Here is an 18,952-nt window from a genome sequence, read left to right as displayed (position 1 = left end):
GATTTGCGTGCTGATTAGTAAAACCAAATAAATATGCTTCCTGCTATAGTCCTTTTCTCAAATCAATCTCAATACCTATTGCTAATAATTCAACAAGAACTCGGTTTATTTAAATATAACAGCATTGATCTGCGAATGATGTTGCCATACTATGCTGGTAGGTATGTTTGAATAGACCAACCTTTGAAAAACTTGAGAAACATGAATCCTCCATTGTTCATTATGCATAGTTGTCATACAAGAACTGCATCTTTTCTAGTCCTCCTTTTGTCAATGATGCTAACACTTGTGATCTTGCTCATTAATAGCAATATTTAATCATGAGTCTCCAACATTCTATTGATCAGTATATTATTTGAACATAAGTAGTGGGTAAGATCTGAAAAGTCTCCCTTTGGCATGATATTTGGGACTCTAATATTTGACAAATTTTAGAGTTCCATCACTATGAAAACATCATTTCTTTGACAAATGGAGTGCAATCGATGAAGGATTCTGTGTGCAGATTTAATCAATAGGACGACAAATCACCACTTGGATTTTACGGAGGACTGGAATCAGTAATGAAAAGAGCGTCATTTAATGCATTACGCCATACAGAGGATAGAACAGAATGACAAATGTCTGATACATCAGAAACAGTCGACTGTCATCATTGGAATTTCATTCCCAAGCACAGGGAACCCCGTACGAGACAGCCTTTGCTGTCATGAAGTTGGTTACGGAAATTCTTTAAATTAGCCACTGCACTAATTTTTTCTCAATGGATAAGTTGACGTTTACAATGTGATTGCCTATGGTTGAATTTTCCTTCAAATGAGGACCCATATCCTTTATTGCAACCTGATTTGAATGAAGAAGAAGAGGAATAGACGAGCATTTTCACAGGACTCATGGCAGCTTCCCTAAAACTTTCTACAAGTTATGCCACCATTAAGAATGATATGGACATACTCAGGAGGGAACAAGAGAAAGCTAAACTCTGCACCCTTTTTGAAGATTTTGGAATAGACCTGGCTGATTTCAAAGAACAAATTGAAGATGTTCTAGATAACCTGGACCACGATGACTTGCGGCTGTTTTCAAAGCAGAACATCACCTTGCAGAACCGAAGTTGTGGAATTTTAAAATTTTTGTTGTAAATTATTGATAATAATATGTGAAACGATTGGAAGCTTCTCGCTTCCTCTTGGAGGAAACCACAACTCTTTTTTTTATTGAATATAAATGATATGAGGGCTATGTCAAGATATAATATACATACACAGGGGATAGATATGACAGAGAAAAATATAATGTAAACAATCTGATATATATAATGCAAAACCTTTTTCAAAAATTTAGGTGTCGTGTTTTCGGCTTTCCTCAAGCTTAGTCTTTTGCAAAAATTAAACTACAGATTCAATTGCCATCTTAAAGACCTACGCATGTTCTTCAATTCTCGCATATGTATCTGAATATTAGTAATGAACAATGAAAATATCATCTTATTCTTACTATTCAATTGTTTCCCATGCATGGGATTAAATTCAAGAACTGGCCATGTGTTATGGATATTGACGTAACTGCATTAACAGAATTGGTCAGTTGATGGTCTATCCTAGACTGTCTTGTAAAAAGTACACGAATGCCCGATGAAAGATCACTCTGCAGACTAATAAAAAAGAGAGTGGTCTGTAAATGATTCATTAACTTTTGACGGATTAGGATTTAGGGTTTCTATGTTTTAAAGCAATTTTTAATGGCATAGGATTATTTTGTGTGTTATGATATTAGCCATGTAACACGGGGACTCGCACCCACTTCCAGACCTCGAAGTATCCATCCCCGAAACATCCCCGCACCAGATACTTGAGCACCCAAGTACCCCCACCTCCAGCATTCCCCAACCACGCTGCCATTGAGATGGGTACTTGAATTTCCATTTGAATTTTGATTTTTGAATGTTAGTATTGGGTATGTAATATGTTACTCTGTTGAATGGTCAATGATTCTAGTTCATGTTGTAATTTTGCTATGTTCAAGTATTTTAATTTAGTATGTTCTACTGAAACATCATTTCATAACCAGCATTTCACGTTCTCTATGTATACTATACAACAGCCTCCCTGCCTTCTCCTCCCCTTGCCGTCGTCCCCTGGCTGTCCCCCTGTCGTTCTGAAAATGAGATCCATTTTCTCCCCGTCCCGGAATCTCGTCTCGATGCACCCAAGTACTGGTGTAACACTGGATATTAACCTCTTCAAAATTAGATAACTAAAGGTTCACCTTCTTTGGTAGGACAGAACCTAAAGAACAGAGGATTTGACCCTCGAGGGTTAATCCTGTTCGTTGGCCAAGATTGCATATTTGGGGTTGTAAGTGTTTAAGATTATATTTTTCCCAAGTTGCAATTTTGAGAACCAACAAGGTGGAAAGTGAATTGCCGAAAATATAATTAATAGTTGTCATTCCTGATTAATGGGCAGCACCCAATTTAGAACTGAAGGTCAAAGCCAAAGATGCCACTGTAATCAAATCACTGGACGATGCAATTGGGAAACAGTCCAACAATGCAGATGCAAACAAAAAATAGTCCATATTTGAAATGCCAGGTTCACATATCCTCAAATTCAGGAAACATCATCAATCACCATTTATATAAAGTAGAAATTCAAGCATAGAATCGTCCAATAGGAAAGCTTGGCCTCCATACAGATATAATCATAGATCAGTACTTCAACCATTTGTTAGCAGAAATATTAAAAACACCATATTATGTCTACAACGCAAGATGGAGGAAATCAATACTACTAAACACAAGATGTTATACAAGCCCCAGTCCTCCAACACGATGTTAACACTATATTATGTGAGCTTGAAATGAATACCGTTTCTTAACAGCATCTTGGGTGATTTTCCGTTCCGGTATTTGCTTTTCAAAAGCTACACATCCATCACGTTTCCACCAAACCTGTGTATTGCAACAAATATGCAAACAAGGTTGCAAGTCATATGATTAACATTTAAATATGGTAGTGGCAGTAGAAAGATCTAGGACCCTAGATAATAGACATGAAATATTTAAAGACAAAAAGTAGCTTGTACACATTAAAATTCTAGCCCTACAACGGCAAAAAGGCATGGACTCAAATTATTTTCACTAAAATCCTGTAACTGAGGCCTATGTCAAGCTACAACAGTAATTACATATTTTTGATTGGAAATAACACATGAAAGAAGAGTTGAATTCCTGTATTTGTAGTTAAAACTAAAGAAACCATGCCTACATCAAACTTTATGAGCTATCAAATCAACCTATGGACTTACCCAGTTCTGCTCACGTTTCAGAATGTGTTCAATGCTATCAAGAAACTCAATTCCTTTTGGCGGGATAATCTGGAGAAGTTTCTTCACACGGTCTTCAAGTATCTTAATTTCCTCTCTCTAAGCATCAGGTTGTAAGATATCCAATGATTTTAATTAGTGATTGGGAGGAAAGTAGTAAGCTATTTTTAGTTACTGAATCAACGATCACTACAATGAATATGAAAATAAATACAAGTCTACTAACCACACTTTCCTTGGGAGCCTCTTTGTCAGCTTTTCCTGGACTCTGGAAGCAACAACCGAACAAGTTATACAAATTTCCACACACCAGAAAGTCTGTCTCTGACACAAATTACAATTTGAAAGACAATTCCAAGGTACTTGAGACACGAGATAGGTAAAGAAACCATTTCAAAGTGGGTGCGACACATGATAAAGGTCATGGAGATCGGATGTGGAACAGCAATGGGAACTACCATACTGAAACATATACAATACTTACATAAGGGTGCTCCACTACAGTAGAATCCATTTTACATTTAATGTTTTGGTCCATACTATCTAGGTAACGAAATATGGTTTTGCCATTACCTATCATTATGTATGTCACAAAAATTAGCTTAGTAAAGTAAACAATACATATTAAATGTTAACTACGACAGTCAAATTCAATGTATCTCTTTCTCATCTCATTTATTATTCATGTTCATTGTCTCTTTCATTTTATTCGGTATATTATTTGTTTATTTTGTTTGAGGACATTACTTGGTGTTTAGAATCAAACATCTGGGCAAACACATATTGATAAAACCTAGCTACTAAGACATTGTTGAGAAGATAAGACATCTAGAAACTTAAGGTCTGAGTGCAACAAATACCAATGGTAATTTATGCAAAAACAATTTGAAAACAAAAGAGACAAGAAATAATAAATTTTGTTAACCATATCTAATCTGAAAGAGACTTGTCACTGAAGAGATTCTTCATTGATGCACACATAAGAATGGTGATCACGGGGTTGATTAATTTCTAATTGGTTCAAGAGAATCAAGAATATGCAGAAAAAATTGAAAGACAAGACATACACAGGTGCAGCCCAATATAAGAAATTCATAAATATAATCAGTTGCAAAATCTTATTTTACTCCACTGTGACAGGTATAATTAGCACTCATGAATGGAGCTGAACAAATTTCAGACCACATGCAGTATAGTTTCTTTCCCTCAGACAGTGCTGGATGACTTTCTGCAAGTAGTTTTTTATGATGCCATAGACACTGCTACTCCAGTACTCTATTTATACAATGATTATTAACACTTGAGGTGCAAATCAAATGTATCAGACATAAAAATTAATTGATTATCCATTCTGCACTGATAATCCATCCTGCATAAAAGCATATGATTGTTAGTTTTTAATATGATGCAGTCATGGCAGGAGAAACCTTATTGATATCAGTCCAAACCGTGCAGCCCAAGATACACAGCAGAGATCAATCAACAGGAGATCCACAATGAACTGGAAACATGCAATATCAGATCTTCACATTAACACAGAGTCCTGAATTTACATCAAATTGGCCAGCAACATGCAGACTTACATTCTAGGCTTATATGTCCAATTATAAACGAAATCCACACTTCTAAGTCCTTTGATCCTCAAAGAGTTTTCTACCCAGAGATGATGACAACAATTAACATCTGTCCCAATATATAGAGCCTGTTGGAGGTATAGCTTCAGGAGATATCTTTCTCCCGATTTGAGATATAGAAATGATCTAGTTTTTATTAAAGTCATCAAAGGGTCCTCAATTTGAAGGGACAAGACATTGAAGAGTCAATCATCAAGACAATGAAGACTCAAGACAACAGAGGGTCTTCACTTTGTAACAGAAAGACAATAAAGGGTCAAGGCAATGTTTTATATTCTTCAAGAAGGAATTGGCTGACAGAATTTTGACACTCTTTGCTGAGTGATTGTCTCAAAGGGATATTTCATTTATTCTCTGCAGATCACAGGGATGATGATCATTGCTTCAGTTCAGGCCTAGTTTTGGGCAAATTGTAAATTTGTCAACTGCTCTTTCTATAACAAAATGATTTTTGTCTGGCTAGGCTTCTCCCCCTCAAGTTGGACGGTTTTCCAAGGATAAGTATCTTGAGTTTATTATTTTTGACTGTTGTTTATCAAATTTATGATCATACAAACCAATATGGTATCAGAGCATATATGATCTAGGGAGAGCAAGGGAAGATAATAATGGAGCCTCCTCAAACTATTTAGACATTGATTGAAGGTTAGATGAAAACCAGACTTCCGTGAGAGGTGTATTTGCATCAGCACTCACCAATGAGTGCATTGTTAAAAAGTTTGGATCTGTAGAATGATCAATTTGCAATTGACTGGAAATCCAAGGTAACCATTCTTGCGAGTGTTTTATAATATAAGTATGGGCATTTGAATTAATATATTCCAGGGACTAGTTTTTCCATGAGTATATTGGCCAAGTAAGGATAGATCAGATATTATCACCGTTAGGGAAGTATTTCTAGAATGTTTATAAGGAAGAATGCATTACTAAGAGGCAATTATAATCTATAGCTGAAGTTGAGGTTTATTAAGTGTGGAACCCAATTTATAATTGGGAGTCTTAACTAGGATAGCGTCTTAATATTTCATCGACTCTCATATAATATCGATTATTTGAGGGGATTCAAGTAATATGTCTGTGCGGCAGATTATGGAGGTTAAACATTTGAATAAATACTATGTTTTGATGTTTGGTGAGACTATAATTTGTTGAGCAATAATTTGTGTTTGTCATGTCTAAAGGAAATCGTTGTGAAAGTGATTCAAATAAATATTTCATTCTTTCAGTTGTCTTGGCAACGTATATACTTTGCATGTTGCAGAGACAAAGAGGCATCTTATTTAATTTGAGTAATTCATGGCTTCAAGAAAATTGCAAGGAAATACAAAGGTGGTGTTATCTGTAACCCATTTAGAAAGACTCTCAAGATTTGAGACAGACTCAACCGGCATTGACTACTAAAAGTCATTAATGTTTTGTTCATATTTTGGGCATATGAAGAATTCCTTGGTAGCATTCTTGTTGGATCAGATACCTGTAGCATTGGAGCAGGCATATCTTCCAAGTTCGGATATAAAGCTGAAGAATATTGTTGGTGATTTGACACAGACATATAACCTTGGTAAGACAGACATATCCAAGGCTTGCTTGTCTAGTATGAGGAATGGGCTGTTATTCTGCAACTCTGAGTTCCAAATCAGATTTGTTCATTTCAAGTGTACTACAAATCCTATTTAAGTTGTTTTCAAGAACAGAAACATGGTACTTGGGCACTATTTCCAGCTGCAAAACAAAGCCCATCTCTTGTTGAACAAATTGCAGATAAGTCCTATCTAATAGTATGACTTTTATAATGTTTATAATTTAAATTGTAATATTTTAAGTGAGAATTATAGGTCTGTGGATAGATCTGTGAAGAGACTATTAGAGATTATTATTACCCATGAGATAATTGAAAGAAGCATAAAAGATTACACCTGTTGTAGGTCAACAATTATCATTGTGAAGTTGTGAGATTAAATGCAATTGTTATTATTCCTGTTATTTGATCCTTTGCCAGAATATTCTAATGAAAGTTGTCTTCTATTATTAGGTTTGACGTTTTAATATTTATTGCTTAGACTTTCTGATGTTGGCAAATAGAAATTTATGTGTGCAGAGTGGAGACACACTACAGTGGTTTAATTACAGACTTATTGAGCTTGTTTTATTAAGAAAACCTTGGCAGAATGAAGAGTTGCCACATTGGGCATTTGTCTTGTGTTTACTACTGTATCAGCTGCTGGAGATGGAAGCCAAGTATCATCAACAAAGACTCTGTATATTCATCTTGTGCAAAATTAGGGCAAGAATTTACAAACAATGGGCTTGAATCTAGATGCAATTGTAATCTATGGGTTCTTTCTTTGCATTGGGCAAAGCATGTCCAGTATATTGCCTAGTTTGGGTGTGAAAAAACTCTCAACCACTCTTCCTTCATATAGGGTTAAAAATTCAGAGGGAGTTTGAGCAGCAGCTGAAGAGTGCCAAGTCCTTGGCAGAGGATCAGTAAACTCCTGAAGCAGAGTGGTTTCAAAAACTCCTTGTTTAGTCAAACGTTTGAGCCAATTGCAATTTATTGTGATAATCAAAGCTGTGCGAAGCTCTCTTCCATTGTGAGAACTATGGCCTTGTTGAGAGTGATCCTCTGTGAAGAGGGAATCTCAACATCAGTTGCTCTTGTTATGTGATAAAATGCATATTTCTCAGTGATGAAGATATATGAGGTGAAAGCCCTTGAAAAGAGATTGCCCTTGTACTGAATATTCTCTATGAGAGAAATATGAGGTGAAAACCCTTGTAATGCATATTTCTCTAAGATAGAGATATATAAGGTGAAAGTCATTGAGAGATGTTTCTTTTCCACACATGGAAGTAGCCATGGAAGGCATCATGAAGAGATTCCACGATGACATCACATTGAGTGATTTTGTGATGGGCACTCGTGCATATGCTTCTTTCCACACAGTGGAGTAGCCATTGTAGGCATCATGTTGAGAGATTCCATGACAACATCACATTGAGTTATTTTGTGATGTGCGATTGTGCATATGTTCCTTCCACACATGGAAGTGGCCATGTTGGATGTCATGTTTAGTGATTCCATGATGTTATCACGTTGAGAGATTCCATGAAAAAAAAAATTCCACAAATGAGGTGTAGCCATTGTGGGTGTCATCCTAAGAGATTCCATGACATGGATATCTAGAAAGATGTCTCTCCAGCTAAGAGGGAGCAATGGAGCCTATAGGAGATATCTTTCTACCAATTTGAAATATATAAAGAATCGACTTTTTATTAAAGTCATTGAAGTCATCAAAGGGTTGAGTTCAATATAATGAAGGGTCAAGGCAACAAAGGGTCTTCACTTTGTAACAGCAAGAACATAAGTGTCAAGATAATGCTTTATATTCTTCAAGAAGGAATTATCCAACAAATTTTTCATTCTTTACTAAGTGGTTGTATCAACGGAATATTTCATTTACTGTTGCAGATCATTGGGATGATGATCACTGCTTCAGTCTTGGCCTAGTTTAGGGCATATTGTAAATCTCCCTACAGCTCTTTCATTAATAATATGATTCTTGTGTGCCTAGGCTTTTTCTCCAAAAGTTGGAGGGTTTTCACAGGATAAATTATTGTATCTTGATTTCATTATTTTCGTATATTGTTTAGTGTATTTCTTCCCATTAAAACCAACAAAACCTTTACAAGAAACATGTCAACCAAGATGAATCACATTATCCATGACAAGGAAAATGTAATACAAAAATATAGCTCAAGACCTAAATCTTGAAGATCTTAATCAACACACCACGAAATAAAGCACAATCCTAGAGAGACATCGAATTGGAGTCAAGGAACATCGTGATATGAGCCACAAAGATTTGTAAAGAACTGAATCACTTGCAAGATCATAAAACTCCAATTGGCCATTAGAACATGAAGAACACACAGGACCGAACAAGAATCTACAATATCTCCACTACGAAGAATCAGAATGTGGTGCGAACCTAGACAAAGGTGAAACACAATGTCCTAAACATGCCTTGAGGTTTGCAATAGCAAACGAGAAAAATCGAAGGAAAGCCATAGAAAATTGGTAAGTTTCACAATCAGATCTATATTAAATATTTATTTAGATAAATATTCTTGCCGTGTATATTCTTTATACAATATGAAGAACCCTTCAATAAATTAAAATATTACTACCAACACCTTTCACATAGAAGACTATAAATTTATGTGTTCAACGATGATAAGATTGTCGGCATGTAACTCTAATTTATAATAAGAAATGAAGGAGGCAATTACTAGAGGACGTGACCCCAACATACACCCATTCATCCAACCGACACAATGACCAAAGACATGGTTTGGTGGATAAAAAAAATGCAATACAATTAATCCAAAGACAAGCCTGGTCAACAAAGGAATAACAAACTTCCAAGATTAGATTTGACACCTCCTACAATGTGGCATGTTACAGGAAGGAAGAACACCTGATCACGCACAGTATGGACTGGACTTAGGAAATAATAAAATGCACAAAGCACACAAACTAACATATACATCGTGGCTTTAATGGCCAGGTCAACCTTGACAACTAATTTAGATGTGGCCTCTAATCACGTGCAACAGGGCAACATCACTTCTAATCATGTGAAGCCATAATGATAAGTGACAGACATATCATTTAAAAAACTTGATTAATAATTTGATCATCATACGATTATAGATATCATATATATTCACACACACACACACACACACATTTCTATAATATTATTTAATTAAGGAATTGTCATTTATGTTTTATCCGATTGAAGCTATAAAACATTAACAAAAACATAGAAACTAACAAGAACAAATTGAAAAGTAAATAATTTTCGCCTAGTGCAAGATTGTGATGCACGCAATGATGCTCCTCATCATTTGAGATGCTAAATTGCTAACATTTTTTCAACATGATCATTTGTGCTTCAATTTTTCAAAAGTTCTAATATAAGCTATAATGTGAAGACACTTCTTGATAACTCGCAGTTAATGATATTATCCTCTGCCAGTGGCTAACAACAAAAGATGAGCTGGAAGATGATAATGTTTGTAAGCATGTTAGAGACTTTCAATAAGAAACACCTAGTTTTCTTTACGAGTTGTTTGGGTCGTGTATTCTTGTGCCACAAAAAAAAGCTAGAAAAATGTGCTCAATTATGTAGATCACTAATGTCAGTATAAGGCAGAGGCAGAAGAAAAAAATATAGCATCAAAAGATAAAGCATTAATTTGACAAAGAAATAGGCCAGAAGGTTATGAAGTTGTCAATACTTAGCATGACAATGACAATGAGCCAAGAAGGGAACAAAAGAGGATGGTAGTTGCCAAGGACATATTATTTGTCAAGAAGATGGTAAACCTAATGTTACATCCCAGTTGATTAACAACTTGTTCTCCCACTTTTCTCAATAGAAATATTAACTCTTTCTTTCCCAATGGTGTGAATAAGAGTCTGCTACCGACAGATGGGAAGTTACCTCAGTTCTTCTTCTCCCTTCACTTAACTCTGGAATTTTGAAGCTACAACTCCCTTTTGAGTATATATGCAATGAATTTCGCATAATCCTACTCTGATGATGGGTATTCTCTTAACCAAAGAGCATAAGAGGCTATTACAGGGTTTCCCGTCAATACAAAAGACCCAAGCTAGGTTTGGATTTACAGTTAAGCTACTTCCATGACCATTAAAGCAAATGAACCTTCTCAATATTTCATCTACACCTCTACTTCCACATGCATCTACCCGTCTCACGGAATGATTGTGCAGGCCTACTCCTAAATGCAATTATGAAACAGGGGGATTAGAGATATAACCGAAACCAAAGTAGCTCTCAGACCACCAAAAAACCATCAAAGCCCAATATCATATTAATTCTAATGATCTCTAAGTTTTCCATATCTCAACTACCAAACACAGAGTGAAATGCGCACCCACAAAACAGAGAAAAGAAATTCATATGAAACCACCACAATTCTCGGATCGCCAAAATCATTAAATCCCAATAATCCATTGTAAACTTAATGACCCTCGGTCTCATTATATTTCCATTCTCCAAAACATAAAAAAGAAATAAGTAATGCAATGAACAACAATCCTAATGAAAACTTTCAAGTCTCATACAGTGATCTTGGCCACAAAAGGAAAATTCACACCAAAATTTGTCAATCCTTTCATTAATCATTGAAATGCTACATATATAGGCCCTTAATCTTCTAGTTGTTACAAAAGATTACATTAATGAGAAGATAGAAAGAGAGAAGCTAGGAATAGAAGAACATGTCACTTGTCATCCCAAAAATAGAGCAATGATTAGGCTCGGGGAACTGGAACATTTCAACTTCCAACGTCAATTGGCTTCGCGCTTTCTTGGCTCAACTTGTGTCTCTTCATTGCCCCAATGATAGCTGCAAGATCCTCCGCATTAGGGATTGACACATTGTTGGATCGAATCATCCAGAAGTCGTGATCTATTGCCAATCCTTCTACGGTGTCAACCTGGGTTTGAAATTTTCCCAACACCTTCATTAGCATTCCATCTATGGCAATTAAGGTGTGGAGATCAAAAGTCTGGAATTTATCAGGGCGCACCAATCCATCAATGAAGTCTTGGTAGGTTGTATTCATGTGCCCGCCATCAACTACTTTACCACATTTGCTCAAATGAGACTCTGTATGCAGCTCCCGAAGATAGACAAAAATCGTTTCCCCTTCTTTCTTAACTAATTCGTATAATTTTATCATCTGCTTCTCAGCTTTTACCATACTTCCCCTCTTGAATTCAAGAGACCTCATCCAATGGAAAAGGGGCCCGTCCCCATTCTTCAAAAAAGCCCAAACTAGTTGCACACTCTACCTTCATGCTCATGATTTCCACGAATATGAAATTCTTATACTTCTCTATATCTATGTTGAGAGAATCAAGGTTGTTGTACATGGTCTCTTTTAATTTTTCGATCCTTATACAAAGGGCACTCGAGTTTTCAAATAACGGCAGACCCCTGACCTTCATATCTTCCAACCACCCACCCCCAATCTGACCTAAGTGCCTTTCTTCCTACAACTTAGCAAGTAGGGTGTCGTTTTCTTTTGCAGATGGGTCAAAAGGCCTTGCATCCGATAATTCTCCCGCTTGGCTAGAGAGTGGAGCAAACAATTGCCTAAGGCACTCAGAAAATTCTTTGTTTGCGGCCTTGAGTTAAGCCTTCAATATCTTGAGCTCCTTCAGCTCTTCATCTACTTCTTGATTCAAAAATCTCCACATTGTGTACTTGGTATCATGTCTCAGCAGCCCCATGTCGAATTGCTGAATATTGAAATCTGCTAGGCCGAGATCAACCAAATTTCCATCTATATGGGCTTGGGCAACTTCCATGATGTAGTTGTCTATGTTAGTGTCCTTACCTAAGAACACCGGTGTGGGAGCTTTCTTCACCTTCTTGGTAACTGGTGTCTACTTCACAATTTGGGTGATCAAGTCTTTCGGAGGGGCCCCTTCCTCTATTCTTTTCTGCTTTCTCTCGAGCGTGTTCTCTAGCCAAGACTCTAAGGTGAGGACATTGAATGAGGATTGGAGCGCTATGGCATAAAAATGCTTCCTCACCGGAGTGCTAGTTTTCCTTGCAAAAAAGGAAAACCAATTGTTTTAGTGGAAGAAGCGGTAGCGGGAAGGTTACCTTGGGTATCCGGTGCTTGAGGTGTGTACTATGGTAGTGGCCCTCCGTCATGCCCATCGTCCTACTAGGCTCCATCTAAGCCATCTAAGTTAATCACCTGGACAAATGCATTTTTTTCCTTAGCACCTTCGGACTCTATTTTATTCTCCTTTATCCTGATCTTTCTCAAGCTCCTCTATTGAGCCTATAAATGGTACTGACCCTCCCCAGTAGGTAGGGGTGATGGGGATATTTTTCTCTAGAGGTTGGTCTCCTTAACCTCCTCCGACAGTATGGGAAGGTCCCACAGATGTGATTGTTGTAGTTGCAACTGTGTTGGTGGAGGTTGCGGCGAACATCAACGTTGGCTAAGATCCTAAAGGCGAACCACCAGTCCGTTTTCTTCGAGCCTTCATCCACTCCACCCATTTATCCGTCCTTTTGATTACCCCATCTATAAATTCTTATAGATTGCCAATGGTAGGACCTAAGGAAGGGGTCAAATCAATGGGAGTGTCTTTAATTTTCTTCAAATATGTAAAGGACTACATGTATTGACCATCATCCTCATTCCCCTCCACATCTATACCAACATTGTACAATTTTATTTGCTCCACTGTCATTTTGGAGAAAAATCTTTCTCTGCTCTCGAGCTCATCTGCATAGTTAGCCCAATAGTTCTCCAATGTTCGAACATGCCTAAATCATGACCCTAACTGTAGATTGTTCTTAATGTAGTCTACAGGGTCAAATTTTAATCCGATTACCTCGTATGATGCTAGCTTGCACTTCTCCTCAAAAGCCTTTAACATATTTCTAGCATTAAAATGGGAGGCACAAGAATATGCTCCCATGGTGATCGGAAAAGGAATGCCTACCTTCTTAGCATTCGAGCACAGGTACACTTCTGAAAATCTGCCCGCACATCTCAACTAGCACAATCTAGTCATCCAGATACCTGGAAAGCTTCCATGAGAAGCCATCAAATCCTGCAATCCTTATCTATGAAAATGTCGGGAATTGAATAAAGTAGCTTACAAACTCGATCACGGCAGCCACAGCTTCAAGGGAGAGACGTCTTTCTGGACATCACTATAGGATCCAACATATTTTCATTGTGAAGGCATCATTAACCTTCTTGAATTATGCATAGGTCTGGTGTAGCTGCAAGCATAGATAAAAATCATATACTTGTATGTATTCATTGAATTCCTCCAAGTGCAGCAACCCAAGCCACAATTGGATGGTAGCAAGGGCGTAGATCAAATAAGAAGACATATAAAACTCTCTTTGGGCTTTGGCGGTCTAAAGCCAACTCGTGAGATTGTCACTTATAATCTACGTCCAATCTACATACTCCTTGGCGCACACCACTTGCACTAGGCAGAAATAGTGCTCCACAAAATTAAGTGCATCTTCATTCCCCTTTAGCCTATGCAGGAGGAGCATAATATCAACAATCTCATATTAAATTGGTGTCGCAGAGGGTCTTGGGACCTTGCTCTTATGGCCTCGAGGGGTTTAAAACCATGTGGCCATCATATCTCCTCTCCTTGCTGATTTCTTCTCGTTACGCATAAAGTAGCAGTTCCAGAAGTTCATATCATTGTACACCTCTCTTGTCGGCAATTAGAAGCAATTCTGTAGCACATCTTGGTTGAGGGAAAGGAGCACTTCTTTGTCCAGCATCTTGATCTAGCAGATATCAAGGTCGTAATGTGAAATGCATTCAAGGATCAACTCTAGGGCCTGCACCACCACCGGGAAACCCCCTGCTTCAACTAGACCACTTTCCTTCAACTTCTTGGTGACTAGATGTAAGGGATCCGCCTATAATCTTCTCTGCAAATCACCAAGATCATAAAATTGCAGTTGAATATCACTCAGATTTTTCAAAGTGCAATCAATTATGTTTAAACTATCATACCCAATGAACTTAGCAGCCATGGTGGATAACTTATAAACACTGGAGCACTTAGGCAGAGAGGGAATTGGATACGAGAGCACCATCCTACCACCAAGGTTAACAGATATGAATCTAAACCTCCATGATTAGGGAATGTAGGCTTGGAGAACCTAGATACATGTCAAGAGACCACCATAAGTTAACTAGGTCATCAAACTTAATAAGATATATATGCATTTATTTATGCAATAAATTGAATTTAAAAAAACAAATGTTACCTTTGAGAAGTGAATCGATCACAAATCCTTCTTGTAATGTCAGACATGTTTTATTAAATGGTAACATGGTATTTACATACATTTATACATGTTACACACATGTTTATGTATGTATGCATATACTCAAATATGGCGTATATATGTGTGTGTATACATATATATATTTAAAAATGCAATGTATGCATAAAAATAAGTATATTTGGAATAATAGGTGTATATATGTATGTGTATGCAACACATACAAGTATATGTAAATAGAATAGATACCATTATAGTGAAACATGGGAAGTAATGCATTATTTCCTTTTTATGACGATGAATTATTATTTAGAGCCCATAGCCTATATTCTTTTACTCAATATTTTTGGCACTTGCATTTAATTTTCAAGATTATAACTCATGCTTGCCACCTTGCACCTTTTTCCCATACACGTAACTCTTTTTCGGCTCATATCCTCAAGTAATTGAGCCTCAATCTATATAGCACCCAATCGCAACCATTTAGAGGATGCTTTTCAGTGTATACTCTTGCTTTTTCTGCACACTAGTTTGTAACCAATTTCCTTGTCAGTTCAATATCAGCTCAGTGACAGTGACTGCAAAATCATCAAAGGATTTAGAATGCTATTTATTTGTATTGCATTCCTGAGTGACCACTACAGCAGATTGCATTTAGAGCATTTGCATCCTATTTCCAATGTCTCATACTCATTAGGTTGCATCCCAATTTGCTTGTATCATTCTTATTTGATACTATGTTTGGTTTATTGGAAGTTATCGAGCCTGTAGATATTTTAAATTATACATGTCTATTCATTCCCTTAAGCATCATATGTAATTGCAGACCAACTTCACATATCAAATCCAAATGACCCTATGAGGGCCAAAAAAAAATTGTATTAATTCATGGCTTTGTTCAATAAATCTTTATGAACAAATTAATCGGGGGAAGACATAGGTACAGGGACATTATTAGTTGTATGTCTCTAAGACTAGAAAGCTTCCCTCTCAATAGTCCATCATCTAGCATTTAAATCTTGTATTTTACAAACAGGGAACAGTACCATAATCACATTTAATAACCCCTTAAGGAATGGGAAATGCTTGATTCTGAATATGGAAATCTGTGATCATCATGATTGAGAATGGGAACATCAATGACCATCAAGGACAGTCGAGTAGGGTTGAGATGGAAGATGTGAATCATGTCATTGACTATGTGGAAATGTCATGCAAGTTTGAGAATAATGACAATAATGATATAAGAAGTAAAGCAAACTCTAGAAAAAAACATAACCTAGTCAGCTCATGGTAGTTCATTAAGAAATGTCTTTTTTGTCAAGTTGAGCGGTGGATGATCGTGCACATAGTGTCTATGTAAATCCCTTGTCAGGGTAGGTTTAGTGGCAATTGATGTTGTTGTGATCACTAGAGGTCAAAATAGCCATCGATTGGATGGATAGACTACTAGGAGGGTATGTAAGGTCTAGCCAGCTGAGCAGTTGACACTCTAACACCAGGATGCTCAGGTGGCAAGACGTGATGGTGTTCCTATGCTCCTTCCTGCGAAGGGCAAGGCCATTCTCAGTTGAGAGTGAGAGGGGATACACTAGGTCCATGGTTGGGTGGTTAAGCTTATGTCCATGCTTTTCCTCTCTACCGATGTCAAGACTTGCACAAGACTGATCAAGATTTCATTCATAGCCTAACTGTAATAAACCCAACTAGTTATAACTTCAACAAACACCAAATTCCTTTATAATTCAGTTGTTTGACATTTCATCGAACACTTTGCAAGCAAGCTTTCATACCACTATAATGAGTCTTGTTGGCTCTAAAACAATTTGTGATGAATTGATTCCTTTTTTTTGTTTTTGATGTTTTGCAATTTTTGATACAACAATATAGCAGCAAAATAGAAGATACTGCAATAATAATTTGAACTCAAGTATTTGAAAATTACATGGGGAATATACAGTTGAAAATTTCAGATTTTAATACCAATTTAGATACTGAGTATTTTCACAAAATATCAAGAATTCAGTTGATAAAATATCTCCTATTATCTAAATCAACAATCTCCAAAAAAATTAAGAGTCTGTTTACCGCATGGGGTAAATGAATTAATGCACACAGACAATAGAAGTGAACAGCAGTACTCCTTTTATTATTCGCATATGCCAAAGAGATTACATAATGCTTATGATGATGATTACAATGATTTCCCACGATGTACATATACCGTTTCGAAGAACCTTCCCGAAGGGGTCCATTGGCTACATAACAATGACCGACACATCAACTCGTCAGCTACACAATATTTACTGACGACATCACCCTATTGGCTACACAATATTTACCGACAACATCCACCCATCAGCTACACAATATTTACCGACAACATCATCCCCCCACAAAGAAAAAGTCGTCTCCGGACAACAATTACAAAATATCTGAGACAAATTAACAACAAAATACACTAACTGACTAACTACAACAAGATAAATTTTCTTTTGTCACATCACTTTCACATTCGTCCCGTGCCTGTACCGAACTGGTCTCCAAACCACGTTGCATCTATAGCCTCTGCTAACACAATATTGTCTCCTTACTCAAGCTGACTTTGATAGCCACCTGTGTCGCTTTCTTTGTTTCCAACTCTGGGTACACTAAGCCAAGTGTCATTGTACTGCCTTCAACTGGATGATCAGCTCTCCCGAGCTCTCTATGCATCCACCAAGACAATTTCACATCCAACACCTACTCCAAGTGCCTCAAAACGTATCACCCCTCTCAAAAGGCTTGCTCTGCTGTTCTCTCCACCACTGGTACATAGACACTCCATACCTGCAGCAACTCCAAGTCTCATCAATTGGTCATACTTCCCACGACTGATAACCGCAGCGACTGAGGGTCTAGGGGGCAACACCCCCAACAGGGTCAAAGGGACAACGCCCCCACGAGGTCCTAGGAAGACGCCTGATTGCAGGCTTGTGATGCCCTAGATATTATCACAAAGAACTTTCCTCTATTACTTGCAACAATTTACTAACCTCCATGGGAACATCAGCCACAGGAATTCATTCCACGAAAGAATAAAACACCCCTACCGAAATCATAAACACCTTCACCAAGATAGCACCATCCACGGAAGAGGGGCACTACAAGAATGAAGTCTGCGAAAGAAAAGACTTAGCCGCGGTGAAAAGGTGAAGTCGTCGACGAACAAGATGCAATCCGCAGGGATAAGAAGGTAATCGCCATGCATGTCCACGGAAAGGAGATGCTAGGCCACGAAAAATTTAAAAAGCCACCCGCAAGAGACAGAGTTCAAGCCAAAGGGAACAAATGAAAAACCCATGGACCTTCCCGCGGAACATGCTACCCGCAAGACAGGGGTCCACAAAATAGCCCGCGGGACACCCTATCCGCGGAACAGTCCACGGGCATTCACTTACACTTTTTTTTTCGCATTTTTTCCTTCCGCTTTTTTTTTCGCTTTCTTTTTTTTTTTTTTTAATTACAACCTCAATTCTCCCTCCGGACTTTGTCATTTTGTGATGACAAGGGAGTTTTCTTGGCATGGTACATCTTTAGCTTCCAACTGTTGACTGCCTGAGTTATTTCTTGTCCGTCTAAAGTCCACAATTTTATTGCTCCATTGTCACCTACCTCCTGGATCTAGTATGGCCCTACCCATCTGACCTTAAACTTTCCCGGTTTGATTTCATTCCATTCGTTATACTTCAACACCAACTACTCCGAATGAAACCTATTGAGTTTCAGGTGCTTATCATCCCACGCTTTGTGTCTGTTTTGTGTCACCTCTATGGCCCATTGTGCCTGCAGTCATCGCTCATCTAGATTATTTCCTTGCTGTCGACACCTTTTTACTAATTTTATGGTGCAGTGTAACCTTTTCTTTCCACACGGTCCGTTCACTGTGTATCGCACAATGGGATCTTTCCTTTTTCTAGGTCCATACTGTATGTTCTTCCCCTCAACTTCATCCATAACTGCCTTTCCTTCTTCCGCTTCTCTGTACTCCTTCGAACATTCATATTTGTCTTCTTTCTCACCTTCATCCACCCTTAACATATTACAGCTCGGAAAGAGTT

General features: G+C 37.6%; 1 protein-coding gene across 6 annotated transcripts in view; it reads right to left on the bottom strand.

Moving 5' to 3' along the window:
- Positions 1–18,952, bottom strand: part of THO1 (nuclear matrix protein-like protein) — a 175,257-nt gene that overhangs the window by 65,886 nt on the left and 90,419 nt on the right. For all 6 annotated transcript variants that reach the window (XM_089789045.1, XM_089789046.1, XM_089789047.1 and 3 more), the window contains 3 exons: positions 3,554–3,595; positions 3,310–3,426; positions 2,871–2,953 (listed from right to left, as the gene is read on the bottom strand). In XM_089789045.1, coding sequence (XP_089645171.1) covers positions 2,871–2,953; positions 3,310–3,426; positions 3,554–3,595 — 242 coding nt within the window. The remainder of the gene's footprint in view (positions 1–2,870; positions 2,954–3,309; positions 3,427–3,553; positions 3,596–18,952) is intronic.

This window comes from Cupressus sempervirens, chromosome 6, assembly GCF_028749045.1.
Source record: "Cupressus sempervirens isolate cs-2001-9-10 chromosome 6, ASM2874904v1, whole genome shotgun sequence".
Taxonomy (NCBI): domain Eukaryota; kingdom Viridiplantae; phylum Streptophyta; class Pinopsida; order Cupressales; family Cupressaceae; genus Cupressus; species Cupressus sempervirens.
This window is presented reverse-complemented; position numbering and strand designations above follow the sequence as displayed.